This window comes from Pelobates fuscus, chromosome 6 (genome assembly GCF_036172605.1).
Source record: "Pelobates fuscus isolate aPelFus1 chromosome 6, aPelFus1.pri, whole genome shotgun sequence".
Lineage (NCBI taxonomy): Eukaryota > Metazoa > Chordata > Amphibia > Anura > Pelobatidae > Pelobates > Pelobates fuscus.
The window spans coordinates 53638576-53660109 of NC_086322.1; the positions used below are offsets into that span (position 1 = coordinate 53638576).

Consider the following 21534-nt stretch of genomic DNA (forward strand, 5'->3'; position numbering starts at 1 on the left):
AGTGAGTAGTATCTAGATTCTAGAATATAGTGGGAGTTGGGTTTATATTTGGGAAGTGTGTTTTTGCATTTAGAGAGACTGTTACCAACAGAATAACCCATTACGTACCAGTCTTAATCTTCATGTAGGTTCTTTTTTTTTTTTTTTTTTTTTTTAACTTTTATATTAAATGGACCACTAAGCAACATTCCCCGAGGCTCTGTGTGATGAAAACTAGTTTAGAAATGTTTTGCTGAAATGAATAAATTAACATTCAAATCAAAATATATTTTTTCTTCCTGGCTATTAATTAACCTATTGAGAAAAGTAAACAATGTCATCAGAAATTCCGGAACGCATGAAGGACACAATGATACAACCACTTAATGAATGCGTTTGCATGTTTTTACCGTTTTTGTTTTACTAAATGACTCGTTCTTAAACCAAAAAGTTACTTTTGGATAATATTTACGCCATTTGAAACTATTGTTCTAAAATGATTTCAATAGAAAACAGATGTCAATGTGTTCTTTATTTGTATTTTGTAGGAATCTACGGCATCCGCAGAAAGAAAATCTGTCCTCGTGCAAATGAGAAATTCTTTATGAAAATGCACCATTTCTTCTGAAAGCAATCTGATTTGTAAATTGAAAGAAATGAACCGGCCAATCGATCACATGAAGAGTCGACTAAAAATGCATTCGGCTCCCCGACTAAGGAGTGTGGAGGTTGCGAGAGGAAGATCGGGTTATGGTTTTACACTTTCTGGACAAGCGCCGTGTGTAATTGGTCGTGTTGTTAAGGAAAGCCCTGCGGAATTTGTGGGACTGAAGCCCGGGGATCAGATATGTGCGGTAAATGAGATTAATGTTAAAACAGCTTCCTATGAAGATGTAGTCAAGTTAATTGGAAAATGTTCTGGTGTTCTTCACATGGTCATTGCTGAAGGAATCCACCATCTAGACTCCTGTTCCAGTGACGAGGAGGTTGCTTACTATGAAGGAAAATCCTGTTTAAAGCCCAGGCCTGATTCTAAGGCACTGGGTATAAACAGAGCTGAGAGGGTAGTTGAAGAAATGCAATCTGGTGGAATATTCAATATGATCTTTGATCATCCCAGCATTGGTGCTGGTAAATCTGACAACCATGTCCCAAAACAAAGGTCAAGATCGATGTCGACTTCTCATTATGAAACCAGAAGAGAGAAAATGAAGAAACAAGACAGTTTCTCAAAAGGACATGAAATATCAAAGGTGTTGAGTAATGACTGTCTGTTCTCTAATGGACTACAGAACTTAGATGACTTTGAATTAGATGCAAGCATCCTAAATGTTGGCATGATAGTTGGGTACCTAGGTTCCATTGAACTCCCCTCTACAAGCTCGAATCTTGAGTATGATAGTTTACAGGCCATTCGTGGGTGTATGCGTAGACTAAGGGCTGAACAAAAAATACACTCACTGGTATTGATGAAAATAATGCATGACAGTATTCATCTTTGCACTGACAAAGCAGGGATTATAGCTGTGTATCCTGCTGAAAAACTGGCATTTAGTGCTGTATGCCCTGACGATAGAAGGTTTTTTGGACTTGTTACCATGCAGAGCAGTGATGATCAAAGTTTGGCTCAAGATGAAGGAATTTTAAGGACTTCATGTCATGTTTTTATGGTAGATCCTGAGCTTTTCCATCATAAAATACATCAAGGCATTGCCAGAAGATTTGGGTTTGAATGTACTCCAGATCCAGATACCAATGGTTGCTTGGAGTTCCCAACATCCTCTTTGCCTGTTCTGCAATTTATCTCTGTTCTATACAGAGACATGGGAGAATTGATTGAAGGCATGAGGGCAAGAGCATTTTTGGATAATGATGTAGATGCCCATCAGAACAACAGTACCAGTAGTAACAGTGACAGTGGAATTGGGAATTTTAACCAGGAAGAAAAACCAAGCAGAGTATTGGTTGTTGATTTAGGAGCAGCCCCAACAAAACATGTTCCTCATGCTTTATGGGAGAATCAAGTAGGAAGAGTGCCGAATTCTCCAGTGCCACACTGGAATGGCTATGGTAATGAAGAAGAAGGCCATTTCTCATTTCAGGGGGTACAGGCTGATAAACAACAAAACTTTAAAAAGCACTTAGGACCATCTGCTCGTATTGAAGTCCCAGTGATTTCTCCAAGAGGACCATTGCCACCAATGCCCTCATCAAAAAAGGCTAGCACAATGGATGCTGGAAGCCAGCGGTGGCTACCTGTTCATGTAATACGAGACTGGCAACATGGAAATGTTAGTGATCAGGAGTCATATGCCGAGTCTACTGATGGTTGGTCCAGTGTAAACTGTGGCACACTTCCTCCGCCGATGAACAAAATTCCTGCTGACAGATACAGAGTCGAAGGGAATTTTTCACAACCTCCACTTGCGACTCATAAGGATGACTGGTCTAAAAAAGTCTTTGATGTTCCCAAAATGTTTGGAGCATCACACTCCTCCAAGAAGGGGAAGGAGGATAGAAAGGTAAGGTTATTATATTGTATTATATTTTTTTATTTCAAATCAGGAGGATAAATAGAAACACTGTTTCATATATCCTCTTCTCTGTATGCTTTCTCTGTGCTGACTGCCAGGTACAAAGGACAGAGTGGGTCACAAGTGACTGGGATTGGGGTACCTATATATTATTTGTCCAATGGAGAGACGTGAACATCTACCTTTAATAATTTTATTTGACACCCCTCACAAACACACATTTGTAAAATGTAGGGGATAACTAAACCTGCAGAGTTATTCACTAAAGAGAGAATTCAAGGTGAATTTCAAATTTAAAGCCAGAGTAGCTGAGTTAGAGGAAGTTCCCAGTTCAGCTATTGTAACCTTAAATTAGAAATTTACTTAGAATTTTCACTTTCGTGAATAACCCTGCCAATTTTAAAAATCCTTAAGTAAAGAAGAGAATGCACACCAGAAACCAAAGGTAATATCTAACCTGTTCGAATTAACCAACAATTGGTTTAAACATATCAAGGGCGTTGATAAAGGCAACTAGGTGGTGCCGAAAAGTTGGGGGGTTCTTTCGGATTCGTGTTTCTGCCCTATTAGGCTTGTGAGAACTTTGTTAATATTATTTCTGTTGATTGTTGTATCTTGCCTATTTTTTGTCACTTTATGTGTTATTGTAATTTATATGTTTAAACCAATTGTTGGTTAATTAAACCGAGTTAAATATTACCTTTGGTTTCTGATGTGCATTCTCTTCTTTGCTTAACTATTGTTTATGGTGGTATTAGAGGGAGTACCATTGAGGAATAGCACCCAGGTTGTTATGGTCTTTATTAACAAATTGTTTCTCCATACCGTGTTTATTGTATGAATATTAAAAATCCTGGCAAGTGACTATTCCCCTTTAAAATGCCACAGTTTAAACAGAGTTTTAGATGTTGTAGCGATGTAGCAGTGTTGCTGTACTCACAGAAGAGTAATATGCCACAATTAAAGGGTTACTCCAACCACCACGAGCATTTCTGATGGTGGTAGGAATCTGTATGTGCAGAATTTAGGCTAGTTATACCACTGGCGCAGATGCCTAATATGAATTCTGTTCAAACATTGCGTTTCTCGTCAGCCGCGCACAGCTGGCAACAGATGTAATGAGTTTTCTCAATGCAGGCAGCATTCCTGCGAGGGGATGCTACAATACACCTTTGTCCCCATCCCTCCCACCAGTGACTGTTATTAAAAAAAATAAAAAAAAATCTCCTCCTTTCCTCCGTGCATTTCCTCCTTCCCCTACTCAGCTCCGATCACGTGCATGCACAATGAACCGCTGAAACGGTCTTCTCTGACCAGGGCATTCAGCAAGCTTCTTGCAGATTTATAAGGGGGTGGGGGAGGGCCTAATGAACAATTCTAAAATAATAATAATAATAAAAAAATTATAATGGCACCACTAGGGTAAGGTAAGGGTTAGAGTTGAGTGTTAATCCGTTGGAGTAACTGTCTCAATCATAAGGGGATTTTCATATTCTTGGTCATGAAAGGGTTCAAATATTGTCATATGTACACTTTGGCTGCAAACTCTTTTAAGTGGGTGACTTTCAAACTGTGTTACATGATCGTGGCTCATTGTTTCTTGCAACATTTACTGTTATGAAAAGCATGTGAGCGCGCAGAAATGACAAAAAAAAAACAAAAAACCATAAAACTTGCAAAAACAAAAGTCTATTCAGTTAATACATCTGCTGGCACAAGAAACACATTTCTATACTGAGTAATTATGTGCTTAGATTTTAGGACTGCTAGAAATAAAAGTTTTTTTTTAATGGGATTGCAATTTTCGATTTTGAACCGCCTAAAATCTGTAACAGGAAAAGCTGTTAACGTTACAATAAATCTCAGCATTAAAACATAATTAAAGCAAACCTGTTCCATAATAGTAGTAATCACCATCATAAAGTACGTTATCTTTCATTCAATGCCTCGAGCTGGCTAAAGGCCATGGACATAGTGGATTCGTACCAGTGTTATATTTTGGCACGTTGCATAGGTGGGTTGGTGCAGATTAAGGTTTTCACTGAAAGACTGTATTTGACGTGCAGTCACTGTATGGAATTCTATTTAAATTTTATAGTAAGAGTGCCTCTTTCTATGAAGTTCTAAAAGTGGAGCAGTCGCCATGGAAACCAATGGAATGTTCTTTTTTCACTTTTAGCACTTTGCCCCAGAGTTACACTTAATAATTGACTCGATAATCTTGTAAACATACGTGAAGCAGATGATCTTGGGGGACTAACATTTTTCCAGTTCACATAAGAATCCCATTTGTAAATAGTTTGATATCTGCAAATTCTTTTATACTTGACAGATAATTTCCTGTTTCCATTTTTTAATTCTCAACTGAACAGTAAGTAGATAAGGCTGCGAAGCATTGCAATAGTTATATGCGCCTTGAAACCCAATAACCCAATATTAAGATCCTCACTTGTGGACAGCTGAAAACCATGCAAATTCATTTAAATACATATTTTTTTTTTAGATGTGTTTGAACCAAAATGAAGCACAGATTGTGAATAAAAGTTGTTACATTTTTGTTCACCAAACAGCACAGATGTTTCAAGCAGCTATACAATATATTTTTAAAAAAAATTTTTTTCTCTCTAATTTAAAGGGAGACCATAACAATTTAGGTTGTGGAACAAGGAGGCCTACTGTCCTTGTCCCCCCACAAATCTTTTCTATTAACTAGGGATCGACCGATTATCGGTCTGGCCGATATTATCAGCCGGTATTTTGTATTTTCAGCAATATCAGTATCGGCAAATAAAGATACCGATATTGCCGATAATGCAGACCAAGGTCCATCAGGGTCCTGGGGGGCCCGTGGCGGTCTTGGGGGGCCCAGCACACTCTTACTTACCTTCCGTTCAGCTACCCTGTTTAACTCTCGCGCGGCACACAGGCTGTGAGCTGAAGGGAGCTGCTAGGAAGGGAAGTAAGAGTGTGCTGGGCTCCCTCTGCACAGTCCATGCAACTGGACAACCAGGGAATACCATATCCCCCATCCCTGGCCAGGTAGGAAGCAGGGAGGGGGGGGGGGGACTAAAACGTAATTTAAAAAATATATATATTTAAAAAAAAAAATTAAAAAAAATTAAATGCCACCCCCTGCCCCATTTTACAATTGTACACACTTAACATACCATTCACTAATCAAATACTTGTTTACTTACTTGTTACTCAAATACTTATTTTGTGCATTTACCTTAATAAAAAAAAAGATTTGCAAAAAAAGAAATAAATAATAAACATGTTCAGTTAACAGTAGATTTATGTAGAAATAGGTTTTTTTTTTTAAATGGTAAATGTACAGAATATCGGTATCGGTAAGTTTTTCGGCCTGAAAGTTCAAAGATTATTGGTATTGGTATCGGCTCTAAAAACAATCAATATCGGTCAATCCCTACTATTAACGGCAGAGATTTTAGAAATATTGTTGCAGCTATTAGCCCGTTCCTCTCTCACACAGCCATGCTTCACCTAACCATCCAGTTTGTTCGGTGTGTGCCAGTTCCATTAAGGTTTTCTGATTATTGGAACAGCTGCTATGTGTTAACCAATATGTCTCATTTCCTGAGAGTAGACTACAGTAAAAACATATACACAATTACATTGGCTCTCAGGTCGAGGGCACTCCCATACAAAATAGTTCAATCCCTCCCCTATGCCTGGGGGATAATTGAATCAAGCACTGTATTAAACTTAATTATCTCCAGGCACAAAAAACACACATTTTTACAAAACCCCCAAAATACCTTTGTTACGGGCGCTCTACAGATCGTTACTGGATTACCCTGTTTTATTTTACCGTATACTCTGTTTCAGTAGTATTACTGTATAAACACATTACACGAACAGTCAGGACTATGTATTCGTACATACGAACAAAGACCACCTGGCCCCTGGCGTGTGCCGCCACTTAACCTCTTTCACCTCTGAAACAACCGAACGGCCGACCACCTTATTATTATTATTATTGCCATTTATATAGCGCCAACAGATTCCGTAGCGCTTTACAATATTTTGAGAGGGGGGATGTAACAATAAATAGGACAATTACAAGAAAACTTACAGGAACAATAGGTTGAAGAGGACCCTGCTCAAACGAGCTTACAGTCTATAGGAGGTGGGGTATTAGAAACATTAGGACAGGAAATATCAAGTAGGAGTGAAGCAGAGCTGGAGGAGAGAGCAAAGCACTGTCCCATAGGAGAGAGCAAGAGACAGGTATGTAAGGGAGAGATTACTCTGGGAGGCCATACGCTTTCCTGAAGAGATGGGTTTTAAGGCCCTTCTTAAATGATTGAAGACTAGGGGAGAGTCTGATGGCAGTAGGCAAGCTATTCCATAGGAGAGGAGCCGCCCGCGAGAGGTCCTGCAAGCGCGAGTTGGCCGTACGGGTGCGAGCAGCGGTCAGGAGGTGGTCACGGGCAGAGCGGAGGGTACGAGGAGGGGCATACCTCTGGATCAGTGAAGAGATATAAGAGGGGCTGGAATTGTTCAGTGCTTTAAATGTATGGGTTAGCACTTTGAATTGACTCCTATAGGATACAGGGAGCCAATGTAAGGACTGGCAGAGGGGCGAGGTGTGAGAGGACCGACTAGAGAGGAAAATCAGTCTAGCTGCAGCATTCATTACAGACTGTAGCGGGGCAATACGGCTTTTGGGGAGACCAATCAGGAGAGGGTTACAGTAATCCATGCGTAAAATTATTAGAGCATGGACAAGCTCCTTGGTAGCATCTTGCGTAAGAAAGGGGCGGATGCGGGCTATGTTTTTGAGTTGGAACCTACAGGACTTGGCAACAAGCTGGATGTGAGACTCAAAGGTGAGACCAGAGTCAAGTATGACGCCAAGACAGCGCGCTTGCAGGGATGGACTTATGTGGATATCACTGACTTGAAGGGAGAGCGAGAGAGGAGGATCAGTATTAAGAGGAGGAAAGACAAGGAGTTCAGTTTTAGAGAGGTTAAGTTTGAGAAAGCGTGACGACATCCAGTCTTAGATGGTAGAAAGGCAAGCAGTGACACGTTGCAGGACGGCAGGGGAGAGGTCTGGGGAGGAGAGGTATATCTGAGTGTCATCAGCATACAGGTGGTAGTGGAATCCAAAAGAGGCAATAAGTTTCCCAAGAGAGGCAGTATAAAGAGAAAATAGAAGGGGACCAAGGACAGAGCCTTTGGGAACTCCAACCGAGACAGGACGAGGGGAGGAGGTATCCTTGGAAAAGGAGACACTGAATGAGCGTTGGGAGAGATAGGAGGAAAACCAAGAGTCACAGAGACCGAGCAATTGAAGAGTTTGAAGGAGGAGAGCATGGTCAACGGTGTCAAAGGCAGCAGAGAGGTCAAGGAGAATTAATATGGAGTAGTGACCTTTGGATTTAGCGGCGATTAGGTCATTAGTCACTTTGATAAGAGCGGTCTCAGTAGAGTGGAGAGGGCGGACCTTACAAGCGGAGTGTGCTTACAATTGACCACCGGAAAGCTGCAGTCTGTGTTTAACCACAAGCCTAATTGACTGCCTCAGGGTGGCCGAGGACCACCTACACTCAGGCGTGTGGCCCCAATTAGAACGTTGGGTCTGCAGTTAACCGCAAGCTAGGTACCCCCCTTCATGGCGGTCTCTGTTCGGCTCACGAAGGGCTGGGACAACCATCCACTGAGCGGTATTCGCGCAACTGTTTATCCGTTACTCGCTCCAGGGGCTTTAGGGCCAGGTCCCGCTCTCTATTCACCCGCTAGAAAACATGGCCGCCATCTCGTGTTCAGGACAAAAAGGCACAAAAGGACTTTGTATGGAAAAGACTGGCTATAACGTTCGTGAGATCTGAGCGCTATTCGCCTATCTGCTGCGCTCACATCTGGGCTATCCAACGAAAGGTAGAATATAAAATATGTCTACTAAAATGTTACAATTATGTATTTTATACTGTTTTACCTGTTATAATAACACGTGTGATTTTGGTCGCTTTGAGATAGTTAAATTGCCATAACCGTTAGAGTCATTATTTCCAAGCTGGGCGGTGACCAATTCAAACGATACACTATGATGCCATTGGCCAACTGTTTGTATTGTCCCTGTACCCATCAGGTCCAGAGGGGGCTGTCCCTGGACCTGAGGTTTTGCATAAATAGCGATGTCTGTGTGCCATTAAACCCAGTTCGTTTTGACCCTCAAATCGCAGCCTCGACTCGTTTTGTGGGAACAAGGGTATCCTAGCTGTACTATAGCTAGTGGGATTGCTTTACATTCGCAGATTCTTATGTTATGCTGAACGGAACGGCGCTTCCCTCTCTCCACACTCGTGAACCACGACATCCAAGCGGTCCAGCCTTCAGCTAGCTTGGAGGTAACCGTAACAACCTTAAAACACACAAAATCCCCACAAAAGTTACATCCCCTGATAGCCCTGATCTGGGTGACCAACATATCCAAAATCACCCAGATCAGTTCACGGGTTCAGGAATTTCCTGGAAGTCATAATTTGACTGACCGCCCACATGGTCCCATGCCTAAAACAGTTCCAGAGAATCAGGGCTTGTGGTCGGTCTAGTTTGGTAGTTTAAAAAAAAAAAGAAAAAAAAAAAAAAAACTACAGAAAAGAGTCAATAGTCTTGCCCAGTTCGTCTCAGTGTCTATAGCCTATCCTTGCAGGCATTTTTTTTTTTTTAAATTTGACAATTTTTCGTATTCGGGGTACAGAAGAAAAAAGGGAAGGTAGGTTATAATAGCTTTGTTCAATTGCTTGTTACACAGGGAACAAAACAGAGAAAAGGAGGGAGGGGGGGAAATGCATCACAATATGAAGCAGTCAAGCATTATATCAACAGTAGATCAACCTTGTTTTCCGGTAGAGTGTAAAGGGGGGGGGGGGGAGGGGGAGAGGGACATGTAGGAGGTCTCGTACATCTACTGCTTATGCAATTTGTGAACTTCCATCTCCTTGCTATTAATTGCTGCGCCATCAAGGCGATGTGCCGGGTCAGTTTCCTGACGTGTTGGGGCATCTCTCTAGGGAGATCTAATAGTAGCACGACTGCAAGGTGAATAGGAGGGGCTTTCAGTGATGTCTTGGATCAGTGCGTGGACTTCAGTCCAGTAACGGAGTAGCCGTGGACAGCTCCACCATATATGGTGCATCCAGCCCTCCGCTGCGTGACATCTCCAACAAAGTGGTGAGGTGGAGGGGAAAATCTTATGTAGTCTGGTCGGCAGTAAGTACCAACGGTATAATATTTGACGGTGTTGTTCAATGTGGGATGTCGATTTTAGTAATTTGAGTGGGTCGGATAGAATAGTATCCCAGGATTTATGTGGCACTGTACAGCGGAGATCGTTCTCCCATTGTTGGGCATATTTGGTGGTGGAGAAATGGCTATAATTTGCTATAGAGCTAAGACACATGGAGACCAATAATGGCATTAATTTTGCAGTTATACACATTTGTTCCCATGCAGTAATCATATTTGCATCCCTGGAAGAGTCTAAGCAGCGTTTCGCTTCTGTGGACATATAGGATTTTAGTTGGAGGTATGAGTACAGCGAGAACTGTGGGAGTGCATATTTGTTGGCTAAGCACGTGTAATCTAGGAGTCTTTTAGCAGTAAATAGGTGATAAAGGTGCGTTGCGCCTTTGCGGTGCCATGGTGCGGCATTGAATGTGGGGATGATGCGAGGTAGGGATTTGAGGGGAGTTGCCAGAGAGAGACCAGGGGTGCTGCCCAGCCTGGGTCTATACTTATCCCACATCTGAAACAACAACAGTACCTGGGGGGAAGCAAGTGTAGATCAGGTCAGATGTGACGGTGTCCAAAGAAAGTGTGGGATTTCATGATTACCCAATTGGTCTCGCTCTAGTGAAACCCATTGTGGTCTGGACTCGGAGATTATATGGGGGATAGCCGTGGCTAACACTGCTGCGTGATAATAGGCTTGGACATTATGTAGTGCCAGGCCTCCCAGTTTCTTGGGGGCTTGTAAGATAGTCACTGGTACTCTGGCTTTGCCTCCCACCCACACAAACTTTCCCATGTCTGTCTGAATTGTCTTAAAATAGGAGGGAGGGAGGCGGAGGGGAATGGTGCGGAAGAGGTACAATAGTCTCGGTAATATGGACATTTTCAGCGTCACTATGCGGTCTGTCCAGGACAGGTACATCGGTGACCACTGCTTCAGTAGCTGACTGCACTTATTCCAAACTGAGACATAATTTGCCACCATGAGGTTTGCGGGGTTTTTGGTAATTGCCTGCAGGCATTTTAATGTAAACATTGCCTTTTTAGCGTTCCTTAGTATTTTCAGATATGAGGCCCCTCCACTTTATGAAACAACAAAATGCAGTTAAGCTCGCTGCTAATCCGATGCCGGGCAGTGTTCCTATTTTTTTGTTTGTTTAAATCATCACCACAAATTATCACTAGTCCAGTCCAAGGCTTCTCATAGAGAGACATTGGGAACGTATGGCACACGCATGGCAATCAGATACTTCACACAGAGAAGCACATATTCTAATAAAGTATTCACAGCAATCGGTGATGTTGAATGTAATGACTTGCAGTGCAGCGTGCATGCTCAGGTTGGACTTTCTTTGTTTTACCAGCAGGCTGCCAATCAGCGAATGGTTGTTATCTTTAGTGGCAGTTGTCTAAAAGCAATAGGCTACAAACATTTAGTAACAAGGTTATACCTGCTACTATAACTGCTACAAGATTGTAAACAAGTCCTAAGTAATGTAGAACAACACCGGAGTATATACCGGTAATTTGCAGAAACACATTAGAAATATATTAAAATGGCATCTCTAAGCCTCTAAGCACTATCACCAATTAAGCCGATTTAGTGGTTATGGTTCCAGAGGCCCCCTGAATATTAGCAGATATATCTAATGCAGAAGGGGAATTTCTGCTTTAGAAATATTTCTAATGAGGGGGTGGACAACCTTGTGTCCATGGAACCTAGGTAAGTGTCAAACCGTTTGCAAACCTGTAGTGATTATGGTGCTTGGAGTAGCCCTTTATCTGTATTGTAAATAAACAGAACTATGACTTTAATTCAAAAGTAACACTGTTTTACACACCTAATTATGAGCCTTTCAAATAGAGGATCATTCCTACGTGAATGAAGAACAAAAAAGGAATTGATAATTTTAAAGGGAATTCTCAACTGCCAGGAAAACATATTAGTTTTCCTGGCACTGCAGGACCCTCTAGTACTCCTCTACCTCCCACCTCCTCATCCCAAGTTGCTGAGGGGGTTAAAACCCCTTCAGTGACTTACCGAAGTCCAGCGCCGATGTCCCTCGGCACTGGGTCAGGCTCCGCCTACGCTTCAGGAGACCTACTGTGCATGTGCGGCCGTCGGCAAGGAGACCTAATGCGCATGCACGGCAATGGCCACGCACCCGCATTAGACCTCCCCATAGGTAAGCCTTATTCAATGCTTTCCTATGGGGATTTCGGCGACGCTGGAGGTCCTCACATAGTGTGAGGACGTCCAGCGGTGGTTTTAAACCACTTTTCGTGTTCTATGAACACGGAAGTCCCTCTAGTGGCTGTCTAGTGGACAGCCACTAGAGAAGGACTTAACCCTGTAATGTAAATATTGCAGTTTATGAAAACTGCAATAATTACACTTGCAGGGTTAAGGGTAGTGGGAGTTGGCACCCAGACCACTCCAATGGGCAGAAGTGGTCTGGGTGCCTGGAGTGTCCCTTTAAGCAGGGATACTTGCAAAGTAAAAGCATCTGAATTCTACAATATTTTTTTTATGCAGTATAATTAGCTGCTTAGTGAATAAAACCCTAAACCACTAAACGTACATGACTTGGTGTCGGAGATTGCTTGTTGGGCACATTACCAATTTCTATACAGTACAGTTAACACAAAACCTTTATTTGAGCTCCAAGTCCTAACTTCTATTAGGCGGCAAATAAAAAAAAATAATTGAAACCTGATATCATATAAAGTGTCGGAGCCCAGAATCTGGGCAAATCCATTGAAAAAAGTAGTTTATAAGCAAGTAAAGCTACCGCACTTTATTTCGAGCTTTGCACGTTATTAGAGCATATCTGAGAAGTGGTGTTTTCATAAAATGTAAACGTTGGTTCTGTGTATACTGCACCATGTGATCACCTTATGATCAGCCACAAGAATGTACTGAAGACTCCGCAGATTCTTTATAGCAGGTTATTTTCTGAAGTGTGAATTGAGTTCAAAGAACATTTCAAATTTTAGGCCCAAAAAAAGAATAAATTACAAGTTCTCTGTGTCAGTAAGGTTTACAGTTCAGACCCTTTTGTCTAAAACTTTAAACGAACACAGTCCTGTATTTCTAATAATTTTGTGTCCTTGTCCCTAGCTTTTGAGTCCCCTCCTACCGTGTGCGCCATACAAATAATAAAACAAACGTTTTTACTCGTCTTTTCCCAGCGCCAAGACCTTTCCTCCTTCCACGAAGAGCTTTGGGGACGTGATATGTGCACATAGGAAAGCAATGAATCAATGCTTTCCAGAAGGGATGAAACGTCACACGAGCAAGTTTTACTCTGTCATGGCACAGAAATCGCCTCCAGTGGCTGTCAGTGTATCAGCCGCTGGAGGTGTGTTTAACCCTTCAAGGTAAACAGTGCCATTTCTGCCAAACAGCAATGTTTTTAACCTTGCATGGTTAAAATGCGACACCATCAACAACATGTTGATAAAGCGTCAGGGTAGACGTGAAACGCGTACACAACTCCCCCTCCCCCTCGAGCAGGCATAGGGTTCTAGGGTTCTGTTTTTGGACTGGTGATTATTTTTCTTGTATATCTACTACTTATTCTGTATTTTGGCATTTTGGATACCCTGTCATTTATGAGGTTTGCCTGCTACTTTGGTGTCATGCTATACTTTCTTGTGAAATAAAGAGGCGCTATTTACGATGTACTGTGTGAATATTACATGGATGGCAGTGAGTGCGGGCCTTCTGGAGTGATTTGGCGATATTACAAATATCTATATTGTGAATTCAAGCGAACATTCTCTCAGATTTAAATTTTTATAAAATTTGATTAACAAAAAATTCAGAACTTACAGGGCTACGCTCTAAACTAAGAATTCAAAGCGAAAATCAAATTGAAGGTACAAATAGCTACACTGGAAACATTCGCTCTTCCAGTTAGTTTGGCCTTAAATTTGAAATTCACTTTGAATTCGTACTCCAGTAAATTACTCTGTCATTGATAAACCCCATCACACTGTACTTTCAAGCATGACGTGGTAGAAAGGGGTTTAAATACAAATCCGAACCCCTGACTATCTTCATTCTGGCAGCCTAGCTATAAAGAAAAATAAACGTTCAAACGACATGAGAAAAGGGCTTAGTTCTCTTTAAATAGCAAAACATTTACTCAGCCTTTAAAGAAGTTTCAGTTTAGAGATTGTCATAGAGCTGCCCAATCTTACTTTGTTCTTAACATTGAATTCTCCCAGGATCGCCTGTATTTAATTACCTTATTATAGAGCTATTTGTAATTACCTTTTTATGGAGTCACCTTTAAAGAAGGGGAAATATATCCTAATGAACAGAAGGAATGCACATATTCTCATATTCAGTACCTTCATAAATTGTATAGTCTATGTAAAACGCAAGATACCCTTTATCACAAGTATTAAAATCAACTGAGCTTTTCAAATATGACAAGCTTAATGTTACGGAAACGAGGACGTTGGAGTGTTCTGCATGGAATATAATCAAAGAGTAATGGTTTTTGGTGGGTTAACATAGAGTACTTGAACCCCTTGAGGACCAAGGCTCTTTTGAGATGCGACCCTGTTGTGACCAAGGCTTTTTTGTCACTTTTGCCATGCATTCATTTTACCACAAATTCACCCATTTCAACCACAATGACACCCATACATATTATATTAAAGGAGTAGTAGGACTTTCTTTTAAAGCTCTGTTTGTATACATAACGCAGCGTTAAATGTGAATAAATTATTTTAAAAAAAAGTTAAAGCGGCATAAAGATAGAATCTTTATGAAATATTCATATTGACTGTGTTGGAATTTCACTGATATTCCAACCCAGTCAAGAGATATACTCAGTCAATTACGGACTACTTTGTCTCTGTGTTTCTTCTACGCTAGACACTGGGCGGAGCTAACTCAATCCCCCCAGCCATCACCAATGATGGCTGCAGGGAATTGGCTTTATCTGTAAAGGATCCTATGGTCTTGCAGGATCCTCCATAGACCTCAATGCTGTAATATCTCACTCCAGAGTATTGCAGTGACGTCCGCTCCTGGCATTAAACTACTAAAAGCTGAGGAGGATCCTCCAGAAGAAGATGGCAGCGCCTGCGAAGGACAGTTTCAGGTAAGTAGAACTTACCTTTGCCCCTTCCCCACCCACCGGACCCCTAGGGGCAATGTCAAAGTTGGGGTCTTTGCAAATTCTGTAAAGTCCCCAGAAGGTGAACGTGCCGCTTTAATAACACATTTTTCAGTGCATTAACTGCAGAACACCCACCAAAGTCTCGCAGGCAGAGCCAGAGACACACACTGCAGCTCCAGATCACCAGCCCCATCATGGGCACTCTATTCTCCAGCTGCTCAAGCACCTGACTGGACCCTCCTGCTCTGGGGCTCCCTTGAGCCTGAGACCCTGATGACCGCAGATGGAGGATCCCTAGACATGCGGCCACGGGTCCCACTAAGGCATTTGCTCTGGGACCATTGACATCTGGCGCAGCGAACCTACCGCAGCACTCTCAGCTCGGGTGCACCTGACCCCCAGGACTCTTCTAGCCCGCTATGGTGAGGTGCAGGCTCCTACTTGGGCTGGTGGGGATGCGGCACCTGGGCAGCTCAGTGTCAATTATCTTGTTCCTGGCATGGAGATGGACTCTCTGGCATGGCCCCATTGTAGCATCCAATGATCGCAAGCTAAACCACAGCATTTGATATACATGACAATATCACATTAAGCATTGCAGTGGCTTTCTATTTATATTTTCTCTGTTATTTTAGTTTTTAGCTTGACTGCTGCCTCTATGCTGTCTTAAATGTTACCCATATTTGCACATAAAGCCAATGATACATAATGGGCTATGGTTGTCATGGCCTGGAGCTTAATCTTGTTAATTGTTTTCATGCTTGCTTACATGTCTTATGCTGTGGACGTGCCACCCAGTGGTTACCTTATATTGTTGTTTTCACAGTCCACCCAAATCCTCATAAGCTATTGTTAACAGTCTCATTTACACAGGATGGGCTGCCTACCAGCTTTATTATTAACTATCTTGTCTTAATCAAGCCCAGCACTCATTACCCCTTTTGCTCTAGTTATTAGCCAGCCATGCTGTTGGACGTGCTTGTTTTGCCTATAATACTGAATTTATAAAATATGCAGCATTCTCTACATGTTAGGGTCCATAATCTGCTTCTTTTTTTTTCTCTTCTCTTATCTGACTTTGTCAACATGTCCTCACGAGCTTGTATGTATTTCTCTGCATGACATAAATAAAGAATGTAAAAAAAACAACAAACAAAAACATTTTTTCTCAGTTTTCCATTTAACAATTCCTACTCAAGTACAAAGTGCAACTAAGAAAAATAACTCCAAAAAGATTCACGAATTAGTCCCAGTTGTTAAAATGCCCAATATGTCTATGATTATAATTCGTTTTTAGAAGTTATTCAACAGATATTGCAAGGAGTGATTAATGGTTTTAAAGCAAAGAATTCGCAAAAAAGGCATGCCGAAAATACAACTTTAATAATAGTCACAGAATCCAAAGCTGATAAACAAAAATATATATTTGTAGAAAGTACATCCCACAGGCTATTAAACTATTGACTATTAAAGTATTTTGACACATTTCATTTAATCATTTTATCACCAACTTAAGTGAACTTACATTTTTGTTTATTTCTCACGTGTGTTTTATTGTCATGGGGAATTTTACAGACCACGTGTGTCCCACTACCATGAAGACACCATATTTGCATTCTGCTATTGTTCTCGAGTACAGTGATACTCCAATTGTATGTTTTTGCCAGGAGCTTGAGGAAATGTAGGGTCAAATAAACCTCTTTACTTAGTACACAGTTTGGAAAAGTGACACTATCGGTGTAAACATACCGAGAAGGGACAAACATAGGCCTTATTTCTAAGCCATATCCAACCCGTTATCCTACCCATAATGCTTATGAGGGGTTCCCTCTTCTGAGGTCAGTATAGACATTAACAGACTTATTTCCTAGTTCAAACAGTTAAGAGTGATTTGTGACTGCCACCTACTGGATAATTTTAGCAAGACAAGGAGATCGCCCTGTAATGCTAAAGCTCTGGCATGCTGTCCCTGTCAAGCACACTGCAATTGGTGCTGAGCAGCTGTAAAAGTTCAGCGATGATTACGTAAGCAGGGTGGGATGCAAGGGTCTTGCAAGGAGACCCTTTCAGGGTCTTCCTCAAACTGGCTACAGCTGACAGAGGGGAGATTTGTGTCTCCCTGGTGTGAGCAGGGGCCTAACCCAGCCCACACCAATCATTCCAGCGGGAGGGATTTTAGTAGAATTAAAGGGCTGTGTTCCGTGTTCACTTTAAGTGCTGCATACTGTCATCTGTCCGTCTGGGGCCACTAAGTGTGGTGGCGGCTGACAGAGGGGACCCTCAGTTGTAGTATGATACCTGGGACTCCCTGGTACCTGCAGGGATTTAGCCCTGCTGGTACATTTAATATGTGATGGTCCGTGATGTCAATAGATATTAAAGCTCTGTACTGCACGATGGGACAGCCCATCATGCGGTCCTTAGGTGATTAAGTTGCTGCCTTGCTATGTTCTAGCTTCTGGAAATTGAATTGAGCTTGCTTTACTTGAAGTTAACCACATTATAATACTTCTCCTTTTATATTTCATGGTTTTAAGGATTGCACTTCTAGAAGCATGTAGGTGATGGCTGGATCAAAGGGGAGGAGAGAGAAATGTTGTTTTGTTTTTTAAAATTGGATGAGTTCAATTTATTTATTTATGTTTTTGCAGAGCTCAAAATTTGCCCATAAGATTGGCTTGGCCCATGCTCCTCAACGATCATCAGGTCGAAGGTCATTTGGAAGATCTAAACGATATAGCGTCACCCGCTCTTTGGATGATCTTGAGGTAAGTTTACCAGTTGCTGAAGTATTTTCTTATTTGTCATCTACATACATGTAAATAGTTGAAATGCATTGCTGCATTTTTATTTGTTTAAAGGGACATGCATCAAAGTGAGACAACTGTCTCATTCAAAAGCTTTAGCTTTGAATGAGACAGTTGCCTCACTCTGCAGGCAGGTTAATATGTTTTCTTTATGTTTTATTTTAGATATTCCTGCTTCTCTTTCTTTTACTTTCCACACCCACTCCAGAGGGGACACTGATCTAACCAATCAGTTTCCTATCCCTAGGAATGCTAGAAAATTGCATTCACATATTTACACATGTGCAGTTGGAAGATCTCTTCACCTTGCAACATAATAATAATAATAATAATAATATTAATAATAATTACTTCAGTTGGCCTACTTTCTGACTTAAAAAGGAATGTCCCATGATTTTTGATTGTGTGTTTATTAATCCTCTATATTTAATAAATATGTGCTTTTGATGTGTAAAAAAAAAAAAATTAACACCCAAATCTCCTTATCCCACAACTTGCCTCTTCCACCATAGCTCTCTGTCAATCATTGCTTTGCAGTGAATGTACAGACTAGAAGGGCCAGTTGGTTTTAAATGTTGCTCAGTTATAGGATAAAGCTTCACCCAAAGACAGCACCATCCTTCGTGTATTTGGTCTACCTATCTTTAACTTGCTACTAATGGACCAATTTAAAGGGATCCTATAGTGCCAGGAAAACAAAGCCGTCAGGGGGGACCTATTAACTGTTGTAGGGTTAATAGGTCCCACCGCCCCCCCTCCCTCGTGCCCCCTCTCCCGCAGGGCTGGAGGGGTTAAAACCCCTTACCTGAATCCAGCGCCGATGTCCCTCGGCGCTGGGTCAGGCCCCGCCCAATCTCATACCACGCCGACGTCAGCCGGCAGGGGAGACCTAATGCGCATGTGCGGCAATGGCCGCGAGCCCATTAGACCTCCCCATAGGAAAGCATTATTCAATGCTTTCCTATGGGGAAAATCTGGCGCTGGAGGTCCTTGAGGACGTCCAGCATCAGATAACGGACCAAACGTCCGTTAGGATTCCGGAAGCGCCCCCAGTGGCTGTCTGCCACTAAGTGCAAAAGGGTCACAGAACCCAGACTACTTCAATTAGTTGAAGTGGTTCGGATGCCTACAGTGTTCCTTTAAGTAAAAAATCCCAGACCCCAAATATAAAGGACATTCACACTGATGTCACTTTGTGAGATTTGTGTACGGAGGGTTCCTTATTTGGAAATGTGTTTGTTCCTCTACATAAAATGGACAGAGTACCAGAATAACTGATAATAGGGTGAAAATCTGTGTAAAGCTAATCTACCCTCACTTCCACAATGACATTGAGCCGTGCCTTTGGGGAGATGAAATAAAGAGGGTTGTTTACCGTGCATACAATATGATACAGTGCCTGGAGAGATCGCTAAATAAAATCTTTATTAGGAGGTTTTAAAGAAAATGATTCATGTCTCTGCAAATGTGTAAGAGAAAGGTGGAATGTGTATTGCTCAGATGTGAGACTTGCAGCAATATACAGTTACTGAACGATTTGCTTGCTTTGATTTAGTTTGCCAACATTCCCTCTGCTATTGGCTAGAGATTTAAACCATTGTTTCTCAGTCCTGTCCTGACGTATCCATTAGAGGAGCACCTTAATGATATACCGTCCTAATCGTGGATGAAACCATGTGATTGAGTGAAACTTTGATAATCCTATGTTTGCTTTTGGTGGAGTACAAGAGTCTCGGACTTAAATGCTTAAATGTTTTTAACCTCTTAATAATGGAGGCAATTGTCCAAATTCTGAGCTATATGTCTGTTCAACCATAATTTACCCACACTTATATATCATTTTGTTCAGGAGAAAAAGGGATTTTATTTCACATCAAATATTTATATATCAAACATAATTTAAAGGGACACTGTAGTCACCTGAACAACTTTAGCTTAATGAAGCAGTTTTGATGTATAGAACATTCCCCTGCAGCCTCACTGCTCAATCCTCTGCCATTTAGGAGTTACATCCCTTTGTTTATGAACCCTAGTCACACCTCCCTGCATGTGACTTGCACAGCCTTCCATAAACACTTCCTGTAAACAGAGCCCTATTTAGGCTTTCTTTATTGCAAGTTCTGTTTAATTAAGATTTTCCTATCCCCTGCTATGTTAATAGATTGCTAGACCCTGCAAGAGCCTCCTGTATGTGATTTAAAGTTCAATTTAGAGATTGAGATACAATTATTTAAGTTAAATTACATCTGTTTGAAAGTGAAACCAGTTTTTTTTTTTTTTAAATTCTTTATTTTATTTGTGCTTGGAGTAACAGTAAGCGTGCAGAGCCCCAACAGCTGCTGCAAGCATAGTCGTAGCATTGTACATTGCGGCATTTCAAAACAGCACATTTTTTATGATATGGAATTAACAAGATCTGAGGTATCATCGATTAGTAGTGATTAATAAACACGCTAGAATACGAAGTAAGCAAGCTAGGTAATCTTGGTAGCTAAAAGTAAGTGGCAAAGACGCCAACATGCTAGTCTAGGTATGTATACAATAAAGGTTGCTGATCTTAAGATTATGCATCTGAGAAAGCGTTTCTATATATACAGAGGCCTAACTGGGTAGTCGGTAGTGCTTCAGCAGAGACCGTAAAGTTACAGAGTAAATATGCTTGGTCGGTTATGTCAGTAAGTCTGTAATGTCGATCACAGTGATACTAGTCAAGATTAAAATGTTGGTCAGTATGCGAAACTTAACAGTATAGTGTGCAGGCTATGTTGGCTGACCAGATCCATTACTAAACAGATAGGCATGTTTTCGTCTACATATTGGTGTGGGGTATGTCGTGTGTTTACTGCCTGAGTGGTATTCGAGAGCGGCAGCCTGTGAGACACCTATTAAACTCTGGCTAAGCAAGTAGTGTGAGTTTGTGATGGTCTGTGTAAATCTGAGTGCCACTAGGCAAGGTGAGCTGCTTGAGCAACTTAACATCAACTTAACAAGGAAAAAGATAAGGGATCACACGGGGTTTGTGTGCTGGCGCCTGAGAATAAATAATAATAATAATAAAATAAAGCTGTAGGCATAGCACGAGTGATACATTTCAAGCTGTTAATATCTGGATCTGTCAGGCTGTTAAGGCATCTAATATCTACCCCTGCCGGAATGTGCTATATAGTATGCTATTACGATATTAGTCTAGGGTTGCAAAGTGGCTAACTAAGCATGGAAACATAAGAATAAAAATCAAACAAGAAAGGTTACTAGTGTAGTGCACCAAGCATTAGAGTATCACGAGGGAGGGAGCACTTAGTCCTGAATAAGTTTCATGGTCATTAATGGTTAGTGCGGCCAGCGGCCGTTACTCTCAGTGAAGCAGTCCAGTTTCAGCCGACCCCCGCGGCAGGTATGTGCTTCGTCCCTTCTTGAGCCCGGCATGTTGCGTGCTTCAGGCACCATGCCTGCTTGGCAAGGCGGCAGGCTCTGTTTTCCCTGACCGGTTGCTTGGTCGCTGGTGTGCGTCTATAAACGCCGGTATTCCAGGACTGTTTAGCCCCCAGGTGCTGTCGCTTGATGAGAGAGTTAGCAGGTCTCTGCTGGGGCAGTAGTGGGCGCGCGGGTCTCTTCCTCCGCCTGTGTTGGAGCGTGGTCTCCCGTTGCTTCTGGGGTCGGAGCGTAGCCCTGTGCTTTGGTAGCTTGCGAGGTGTAACCCTCATCCCTCTCAGTGTTTGGGAGGGGGTCAAGCCCTTATTAGCACACGGCTCTGGATCGCACTTTAGGAGGGAGGCAGGATGCTGTCGAGGCCTATGTCTCTGGGGTGGACTG

At 41.8% G+C, this 21534-nt stretch overlaps 1 protein-coding gene across 2 annotated transcripts in view; it reads left to right on the forward strand.

Moving 5' to 3' along the window:
- The window catches only part of RGS12 (regulator of G protein signaling 12), a 173523-nt gene that overhangs the window by 12589 nt on the left and 139400 nt on the right, over positions 1–21534 (forward strand). For both annotated transcript variants that reach the window (XM_063457724.1, XM_063457725.1), the window contains exons 2-3: positions 528–2501; positions 17566–17682. In XM_063457724.1, coding sequence (XP_063313794.1) covers positions 636–2501; positions 17566–17682 — 1983 coding nt within the window. In that variant the 5' untranslated portion in view covers positions 528–635. The remainder of the gene's footprint in view (positions 1–527; positions 2502–17565; positions 17683–21534) is intronic.